Source organism: Telopea speciosissima, chromosome 8 (genome assembly GCF_018873765.1).
Source record: "Telopea speciosissima isolate NSW1024214 ecotype Mountain lineage chromosome 8, Tspe_v1, whole genome shotgun sequence".
In the NCBI taxonomy this organism is placed as follows: Eukaryota; Viridiplantae; Streptophyta; class Magnoliopsida; order Proteales; family Proteaceae; genus Telopea; species Telopea speciosissima.
In genome coordinates this window covers 27,463,468-27,474,023 of record NC_057923.1, presented here as the reverse complement: position 1 = coordinate 27,474,023, position 10,556 = coordinate 27,463,468, and the positions used below count along the sequence as shown (strand labels likewise).

The window sequence follows — 10,556 nt, the reverse complement described above, 5'->3', positions numbered from 1 at the left end:
ACATCGTACTCCATCATCCTTCTCCCTTTTATAAGGAAAGAGAAAATTTAAGTTTGTTTTAGCAAGAGACGTGGGAGAGAGTGAGTAAATCACTCTCACCAATCTCATTGCCATAGCATGATAGGTGAGTTACATCACCTTTTTTGGATGGTTACCCTTGTGGTCCCCTGTGAGGAGGAGGCTCTTTCCAATAAAAGCCTTCCAAGGCAAAACGAAAAAACCACGGGACCGCATCCAGGTAAAAGCTTGCACTATGATAAATAATGAGATTTTAATACTCTCTAGATAATATTAGAGGATAACAAATATCAAGAGAAAAATCCCCTCTTGGATTATAAAGCAACTCACCAAACAAAGGGGATTCACAAGATTACAATACTCTCGCATCAAAACTTGTCGTGACAAATATAGAAATCCTCAATACCTTTCCTTCTTCCCTTGAAAGAGAGAACATCATAAAACTATAATAAAATTGGAGAGAGCACCTTCTTTTCCTTCTTTCCTCTTCTTTTCAGCCTTACAGAAAAGCCAAATTGTGCTGAAAAGAGTTGTTTCACTCAAGGAACAGTACATACTATCTCCTTTCCTCTTTCTTTCCTATTTATAGAAAAGAGAATCTAATCTCACTTTGTGACCCCCTTGTTCAAGTAGGTGAGAATTTTTCTCATTGCCTTAGAAACAAAGGAGTGGTTTATCATATCATTAAGAGATAGTGATTGACAATGTCAAGTCATTAGTTTCCTCATGATAGAGGAACCTAGCACAAACTACATAATGAGCAAACCATGCCCAGTGCCTATCATGGATTTCAATGTGTATGAGGAATCATTGTGCTACTAGGAGTTAGTGCTACAAATAATTTTCATGAATTGCTTCCTTTGTTTGATCCATTGAGTTCTTGATGCACATGTTTTAATGTTCTACACTATATCCCACCAATCAAAATTTGGAAAGAGGTTACACCAATCCATTAATTTCCATGCAACAGTAACAAATTCTAGATCTTGCCTTAGCCACCCCCCCAAAAAAAGATAATAATAATACAAATCCTTTTGGCTGCATAAAAGGAGGGAAAGGAGAAAAAATCATTCATAAGCACCATACAGAGAGGCATTGGGGATTTGATCTGGTATTGGATGATATTTTTTTCCTCCATCTCCCTTCAACCATGTAAGAATGATCTGAGGATCTCTAGCTCACACCCATAGTAAGTTCGGGTGCGACAATAATACGGGAACGGATACGTACGGCAATTAATCGGCCCACACGGCAATAGGTCGTCTCTAAAAAATTCGGCGCAATAAAACGCATACAAAAATGATACGGTACGTGTATAATATGTGTTTTAATACGGGTGCTCTGAAATAGTATGGGAGCAAAAATACGGGTTTATCCTAGTAAAAATCAAGGAGCAAACTAATTTTTTACAACTAAATTCTAATCTTCTCATGCATTCATGAACACTTAAAACCAATATGGCTTTTCAATTTGAAATAATTTCCCATTCTTTTGGATCTGTACATCTAATATTAATTAAGTTTAACCATGTCTATCAAAACAAATGTTGATAGGTAATCCATCAACCACAATCTATCATTGCAAATAATAGGCATGTATCAGCCTAGATAATAATAATAATAAGTAGACAACCATTTAACAAATCAAAATATTAGATGTAGACTCTAGAGCTTGAATCGCCCCTTAGTGAAGAACCTTAAGGCAAAGTTTCAGGTCGGTCAAAGTTATATTGAAGGTCACAACTCACAAGCAACGAAGCAAAAGAAAAAAGAAGAAGAAGAAAGGAATTACCCTACACCATAAATGGAAAACAATTAACACAAAATAAAAAAAATGCTAGTTTGTGAAGAATTGCAAATCTATATAAATCTTTTCAACACAAATACACTGGTACAACCAAGTGGCTAAATGGTTGCTTTTCCGTCCCCACGAGAGACACACAAGAATAGGAAAGCAATGATAGGTTCTTCGAGGGAACCTAAACCTCCAATTTTCCATAGATAGTGTAAGGATAAACTCAACATATCCTTCATTATTTCCTGAGCCACTTAAATAGGCTGAAGTGTAACGGTTACATTAGTGCAACGGAGTGCAACAGTTACATTCTTATAAAAACAGGGGAATTCAAATATAATAGCTAATATTAAAAGTTAGAAAGACCTTAATTTAAGGAAAAGGTCTATTATTTTGGAAGATTGTGGAAGAGTCTCGTTCACGATTGAAGACCCATGTGGAAGATTGTGGAAGAGTCCTGTTCACAATTGAAGACCCATTCTCAGCCGTGACATCTCCCTCCCCCTTAAATTATGCCCTTGTCCTCAAGGGTGAGATCTGGAAATTGTTGTTTGATAATATCCCTGGTTTCCTAAGTTGCATCTGCTGGCGAAGAACCTTTCCAATGAATCAGAATTTCATGCTGTTTCTTTCGAACTCGTCGATCAAGGACAGCTTGCGGGGTTGGAATGATCTTCTCGTCATCGATACTCACCATAGGTAACTATGGTGCAGCAGTGATATTGTCTCCAACCTTCTTCTTGAGAAGAGACACATGGAAAATTGGATGAATGCGTGAACCCCTCGGCAATCTAATTTATAAGCCACCGCCCCAACACGTTGAAGAACTTTGAATGGACCATAATATTTTGCAGATTATGTAAAGTTCTTCTTCATAGACACAGAGAGTTGCCTATATGGCTGCAACTTCAAATACACCATATCCCCAACGAGAATTCCCTTTCTAAATGCTTGGAGTCATAAATTTTTTTCATTCTTGCTTGGGCTTCCCTGATTTTCTCACAAACTTCTTTGATAACTGCATCTCTCTCTAGTAGCTCTTGTTCTACTGCAACAACTTTAGCTGTTCCTAGAACATAAGTTAAGAGAGAAGGAGGAGGTTGCCCATACACTGCTTCGAATAGTGTTCGACCAATCGTGGTATGCCAACTTGTGTTATAACAAAATTCTGCCCATGTTAACCACTTAGCCCAATTTTTAGGCTGAGAGCTTGTGAAACATCTCAGATATTTGATCCACGACATCCTTTTGCCCAACTAAGAGTGACTCCATCGTCTTCTCGATCTGCTCCACTCGTTGATCCGTAGTCAGGCGCTGATACCACTTTGGTACAACCAAGAGGCTAAATGGTTGCTTTTTTGTCTCTATTGTCGATCACGAGAGACACACAAGAATAGGAAAGCAATGATAGGTTCTTCAAGGGAACCTAAACCTCCAATTTTACATAGAAAGTGTAAGGATAAACTCAACATATCCTTCATTATTTCCTAAGCCACTTAAATAGGCTGAAGTGTAATGGTTACATTAGTGCAACAGAGTGCAAAAGTTACATTCTCATAAAAATAGGGGAATTCAAATATAATAGCTAATATTAAAAGCTAGAAAGACCTTAATTTAAGGAAAAGGCCTATTATTGTGGAAGATTGTGGAAGAGTCCCGTTCATGATTGAAGACCCATGTGGAAGATTGTGGAAGAGTCCCGTTCACAATTGAAGACCCATTCTCAGCCGTAACATACAGAGAGAGAGAGAGAGAGAGAGAGAGAGAGAGAGAGAGAGAGAGAGAGAGAGAGAGAGAATTGATGGATATGAACTAGAACCAGAGTGCTTGAAAGAAGATGGTTTGCTATAAGCCTAGAATGAGAGTGCTTAAGAGTCTTCTTTTTTCTTGGTGCAATAGAACGAGAGTCTTCGGTGTTGGGCGTTTGCTCACCGGTTTTTGGGATTTTAGGTTTTAGGTTTTTATTTTGGTTAATTAAATTAAAACACATAAATATGTATTAATATGGCAAGTAATACGACACTTAATATGACAATTAATACACCTATTCTTAAGAGTCGCTGATAAACCTAAATTCACCCCAGCCAATTAGGGGCCGCCCCGTGTCCCTGGCCTAAGGGGGTGGACCAAGACCGGACCAGCAAAGAACCAACCGTAGGGCGGACCGCCCGGCCCCCCATAGGAGTAGACCAAATGACCTCCCTCCACGGACTAAGAGTAAGACTAGGTAACTACTACCGCCATAAGCAAGACTTATACCATCCTCTATCAACTACACAATCCAAGACGGATACAAACACCTTATCTGATAACATACCCATATTTATCTATTGGAAACACCATTCCTATCAGGACACTATCTCCTCGTAGAGAAGCAACCAACCATGGAAGACCCCTGACACTCCGGGACTCTATCTACTACGGGGATTATTCGCCATCAACTAGGACTCTCCGCACCGCCATACTCCATTATAAAAAGGAAGGTATGTTACTCCATCAGCCATCTTGAGTTCTAACTAATCATCTGTTTGCTCAAAGAGATCTAACTTAGGCATCGGAGAGTCTTAGGCCGGAACCACACCGGTTCTCCTTTGTCACCCAGGTTCTTTTGCAGGTTACGGCACTCGAAAGGACCCTCGAACGATTTCCTGACACAACAGTTGTGTACAGAATTAAGCTCCCTCATAAAATACGATAATAGTCGGGATATTGATTTATACGGTTAAGTACGACAATTAATACGCAAACTTACTAACTATGCTCACACCCTTGCACCCTTACTTTGTAGAATTGAAATGTAACGTAGTGCAACCGAGGAAAATTATACTCTCCAATTCCTTAAAGTGTGGCAATGCGGCAGTGTTAGGTGGAGATGTCCACACCTGGCAGCTGTCGCATCCAACCGTCCACATCAATGAGCTCAGACCATTGGATGCGGCAGCTGCCAGGTGTCAACATCTCCACCTAGCACTGCCGTAATACCACACTTTAGGAATTGGAGAGGATAATAATCCGTGTAACCGAGCCCTTGCCTCATGATGAAATAATCCTCTCCAATTCCTAAAAGTGTGTAGTGCAACTGTTCGGGGCGAAAATGTCGATACCTAGCAGCTCAGACATCCAACGGTGCTGAGCTCGAGAAAAAAGAAAAAAAAAACCAAAGTCAATGAGCTCAGACTGTTGGATGTCTGAATTAAAGGCGCTTTATTCAATGTTTATTATTCTTATGGGAGAAAGAACGCTACATGGGCGCGAGTGATGCGCTGTTCCTACGCATAGACACGTGCATGACCGTGGTACCCCATCGGAAAGGCAAACATTTAGGTACGACGATCATTTTGCGCCCCGTATCTGGAGCAGGGGCAGCGCACCACACACCCCTGTGCTCTCCCTCCTTATTCTTAAATAGAGATGCGTTTCCTCAATTTGTTATTCAGTCCGTTAGACCTACTCTCTCACTTCTTTCTTTTTCGTCTTAATTTATTCATCTTTTCCCACTTTTTCTCTCATCCAGGAGTGGGATCTCTCTACTCCAACCACAGATGGAATGAACCATGATGCTGGAAAAGATATCTAGAACATTTGGTGGGGTTCGGTCCGTTAATTGGTATTTATTTAGTCATTCAGATAATGAGTGGCTTATCTTTATCTTACCAAAAAAAAAGTGGCTTTATCTTTAGCTATGCATCACACATTTCATGTGGATCTAGCTTTCAACAGCATAGAACACATTATGAGAGATGTTGATAATGGGGCAAGCAAGTATGTTTTTACCTTCATAGATAAAGTTGCTTTATTGTGACCAAGTGATCATAGGTTCAAGTCTGGAAACAAAATTTTTTGCGAAAGCAAGGATAAGGCTATGTACATTATGACTCTTCCCAGACCCGTAATGGTGGGAGCCTTGTGCATTGAATATGCCGTATACCTATCAACAACATTTCACCCTTTTCGCCAATGTCATGCACCCATTGAATATAACACATGCAAACTAACGACTTAAGGTTGCACATCGAGCTGGGCTAAGTCAGGTTGGGCCAAGGTGAAGCTAGTCCGAGCACCTGAGATCTTAGGTTCAGCCTAATTTCGGGCCAATCCAGTGTTTGGACAAAGGCCAGCCTAGCGCCCTAGGTCAAAGTATGTGTGAGTTATGGGGTTGAATCGGGTTGGGTTTATGCTTGGGCTGGGCTGGATTATATCTAAATGCCGGAAATGAAATAAATAAATAAATAAAACGAAAACGAAAATGATTTCACAATGCAACAATCTTGATTTTTTTTTTTTTTAAAAAAAAAAAAACAGAAAAAAAAGGAAAAAGATCGCTAATCAATCACGTTGTTAGCATGGTTCCTATCCCTAGACACAAACCAATGCGCTACCTGTACGTGTTCACTTGTCCAAAAATTTTAATCTTGGCTAGGAATCAGGAAGGTAGGGTTTTTTAGGTGAAAATTAGGAAGGTAGGTTATAATCAGTAAATAGTAATCAATCATCATTTTATTACCTTTTCTTTGTAAATTGCAATAATTGATCTCCAAAGCTCCAATTGGGACTCGCTGGAATGTGACACAATATCAATCGGAAATTGCTGCCAATATCCTAATCTGACCCACACATGCACAGCTCAGACCTCAGAAAAGCTAAGAAGACTTGGAGATAGAGTAACTGGAGGCGTACCTCCTCACTCTCTCATCGATCCACTCCTTCATATCACCCAACACACGTTGACTATTCTCCTCAGGCTCCCCTTGTATCAAGGAATGATACATCCCATTGTACAACTTCACCGCCTTGTCCTCACTCGACGCCTTCTCGTACAACATCGACGATGATTCCGGTGCCGTAACCCCATCGGCGGTGCCATGCACTGTCAAAAACGGTACCCTCACCTTGGAGAAATTATTCTGTATGTATTCGCACACCCTGGCCAGTTCTCTCATGGTTCCCACCCTTGGCTTCCCTGTGTACCTTCGTGGATTGGAGGCAATGATCTTGAGCTTCTCCGGATCTTTGATGGCTTTACCTACCATTTTATTGTCCGGCATAGAATCCCACGTGTCAGCAATTCCGAAGAGGAGTCCGTAAAAGAACAATCGCAACTTAGAGGGCTTCATGGGTTCCGGCATCACGAAGAGCGGGGCTGAGAATATCAGGCCCGTCCACGTGTCTGGTGGAGACTGAAAGTACATAAGCATGGTGGCAGCACCGCCCATGGACTCGCCGAAGAGGAAGGCGGGGAGGTGGTGGTAGTCGTCGTTTTGGCGGACGGAGAGAAAGAAGGAGAGGGAGGTGGCGGCGATCTTCTCCATGTCACCAAGGTAGCAGCGGAGGCCTTCCGAACGGCCGTGGCCGAAGAGATCGGCAGCAAAGACCGCGTAGCCCCAAGTGGCAAAATTGATGCAGATCTTCTGAAAAAGCCAACCGGTGTCGGAGCCATAGCCGTGGGTCATGAAGACGGTGGCCTTGATGGGAAGATCTAAGGGCAAAAAGGATTGGGTGAAGAGCATGCCGTTGGGTGTGTTAAAGTATGATTTGGTGTTGCGCACACCCTGCGATGCGTAGTACTCGTCTTCGGGCATGTCTCCCCAGAAGTTTGGCGGCACGGTCGTTTCGGAATCTGCCGCCATGGTTTTGGTACTTCGGAGAAAAAGGGTTAGAGGACTTGCAGGTTGCAGGACTACGGTTGGCTTTTTAAGGGCAACGCCAATGTCAAATTATTAATAAGGAATGTAGACGAAGGAATTGGGAAAGGACGGAAAGCGGTTTCCACCAACCCAGTTTTTTGTTTTGTTTGGCAGGTAAGAGTTGGTGGACAAACTGTGGTGGGAGTGGGACCACACCACTTCATCGAAGGAAAAAAGGAGATGAGAAATGAAAAACCAAAAAAATAAAAGAACCGAAGGACAGAACAGTCATAAATTATTTAATGCTGGATCCTGCCAAAAGAAGAGAAAACGTAGAATGGATCCATTTCGCTTTCCCCAATTCTCCCCCGCCACCGCACTCGGCAATGGAATGTTATGAGGTTGGACTGTATCTGATTTATTTTTTTTGGTTTTTGGAGACAGAAGGGTTATCCGATTTTAGGCCAATCCCCCTGGGCTCGTACATGACTCTTGCACCACGCATGAACCGGGAGCTTTTGGGGCCTAGTGAGCCTCAGGTGGATGGCTCCAAGAAGTCTCATGTCCCCTCCAAGTCAACTGCGCTAACCCCTTGGGGATCCTGGTATCTGATTTATTGCATTGGGGATCCTGAAATCTCCCTCTTCTGGATAGTTTGTTTTTCAATTTTATTTTTAATCTTATTTCTGGCATTCCTATCCGGCTTATTTAACATAAAGATTTTCTCTTTTCTTCTTATGCAAAGAATGGAGTGTTGATTATTAAATTACCTGCACGATTTTTTTTAATTGTAAATTCTAATTTTCGAGATAGTGATCACTCATCTCTTGTCCCGTGTCAATATAACTATGGAAAAAAACATAATTAGTTCAAACGCCAGCACTTTCATGAGTCTATTTTTTTCCTCCTCATGTGAAAAGATATCTCTACCCCTTTGTTTTGAGGAGAGAGATAGTAATGAGGATATCATACCATTCAATCAAGGGTTCAAAGTATATCAGAGGAAACATTGCAAAGCTCAGCCGTCCATTACTTCTACGTGGATTGATAACGAGTTCTGTGGTTACCGTATTCCTCGAACACAGCCTCTGGACCTCACTTGTAGCAGTGTTTAGTATTAACAATTAATTTTGATTTTCATTGATTATTATGTATGTTTCAACTTCTATTTTTTAGTATTCAATTTCAATTTTTATTTATTAGTATTTTAGTTTCTTCTCTTTTGTCGGTTTCAGTTTTTCTGTTTTATTTTCTTTCCCACAGGTTTTTGAATGCTTTTTGGGCAAAAGATGTAAGAAGAGAATGAAAATTAATGAATAGAGGAAGGGAACTGCCCCTTCATGCTTGAGTTTCTCTCTCTCTCTCTCTCTCTCTCTCTCTCTCTCATATACACACACACACAATTACTCTTCTCCTTCTTGTTCTCTCTTCCCCCCCCCCCCACACGTGTACTGTTTTTCCTCCTTGTTTCTTTGTTGTACGGTGAACATGGAAGATCATATTTGCTATGTATATGAGAACTGGTCAATATTTGCATCTTCCCTAAATCCAGTTGGTGTTTACTTACTCCTACATTTGTTCTTTAATTTTCCTATCACTTATTGTATGCTGTTGCGACAAGATTTGGTCCGAGTTGCAGTCCACCTAGTTGGGTCGACCTGCACAGGTAGACAACAGAAGACAAGGAAGTGCCGGCCTGGACCGATTAGTACACTCCGATGCCTAAGTTAGACCTCTGCAATAGATAATATCCCCAAGTTAGGAACTTAACGAAAATGAGTAGTGAGCGGCCCGGCCCTTTTACTTGGGTTAGGCGTGTTTATTTATAGCTTTTAGTTCCTGGATCGATGTGTGTGTCTACTTGATCATAGATGATAGTGTCGGCTCCATGTAGTCCTAGGTAGAATGATTTGTGCTCGACACGTGTTAGGCTGGTAGTCATGCCGAAGGCATGACTTTGACCTGACCGGAGCCCCTGGTTAGGTTAGTTAACTGTACCATATTCTGGCAGTGCGAGGCCGACTTGAGTTGATTATCCCAACCTAAAATCTGGGCGAGTATGTTAGTTGTCCGGTTCTCCACGTTTTGCTTCGAGACTGGTCGGGGTGAATTATGACTCATCATAGGCCCCCCACTCTTATTGAATATGCTTGTTTAATGAGAGTAGGTCAGTTCGCTCACCCTTGGTTCAGGTTATGCTTACCAATGCTCTCAGGGGATCGGGCTTCCCCATTTATGGGTTCGACTGATGTGACATCCACCTTTATTATGGTCTGTACTACACCTTGGGAAGACAAGCGCTGGTGCAACGTGTCCATCCGTGATCTGACGCGTGGCGTCTGTCATGATTACGTCTCGGGTATAGAGATCGTCACGTGTTCTTGATCGTTGATTCTTTCAATCTAGGCCGTTGGATATCGCTGTCTACCCACCCTTCGACCCTATAAATAGGTGTTTCATTTCTTTCATCTTGCGCTCTTTCATGTTTTCGTTTCTTGGTGATCGGTGCCATCTGCTCAGCTCAGTTGCTCTCTTGTGTTCAGCTCTCTCCGTCGTTCAGTTTAGGTCATCCCTTTTTTCCTTCCTCCTATAAGTAAGTATCTTCGTAATCTCGTACCTCATGTCTTCCGATAGAGACTACAAACCCATCTCCACGAAGGGTGATGTAAAGGGTTTTAGCGAGGATAGTGATCCCGAGAGTAAAGGCTCTGGATCTTCCTATTATTCTAGTGACAGTGAGAGTGGAGAGGTAGTTTCTAGGACGGGGAAGGACGTAGAGATAGGGCAATCTATTGTCCGACCTGACCAGGAGGCTGCCGTGCCCTCTAGTCGTGTAGACCATGAAGAGGGGCAAGGATCCATAGGTCGGGATGAAGGTGATGAAGGTTCCACCGAATCAGAGGAGCAGGAGGAGGAGGAGGAAGTTGAATTCCTAGAAGTTCAAAATCGTGCCCTGGTGAGGGTCGAGGATTACGAGAGCACCCTAAAGGACTCGGCCCTCGAAACCATTAGGAAGAAATATTTCATCCCCTTTGACATAGTGATGCGCTAAACTAATCGGCAGGAGAGGGCTTGCTCGACCCTTGTTTTCGAAGTCTGTCGCTTTCATGGCAGGTTCAA

General features: G+C 42.1%; 1 protein-coding gene across 1 annotated transcript; it reads right to left on the bottom strand.

Annotated features, from left to right (window-relative positions):
* Window positions 1-6,432: 6,432 nt before the first annotated feature.
* Window positions 6,433-7,458, bottom strand: LOC122670650 (caffeoylshikimate esterase-like). The gene has a single exon (XM_043867605.1). It carries the CDS (start codon window positions 7,437-7,439, stop codon window positions 6,453-6,455), a length of 987 nt encoding a protein of 328 aa, XP_043723540.1. The 5' UTR covers window positions 7,440-7,458; the 3' UTR covers window positions 6,433-6,452.
* Between the last annotated feature and the right edge of the window lie 3,098 nt (window positions 7,459-10,556).

What these genes read in the sequence shown, in the direction of transcription:
- LOC122670650 (XM_043867605.1), bottom strand. Translation starts at nt 7,439, where the DNA reads ATGGCGGCAGATTCCGAAACGACCGTGCCGCCAAACTTCTGGGGAGAC.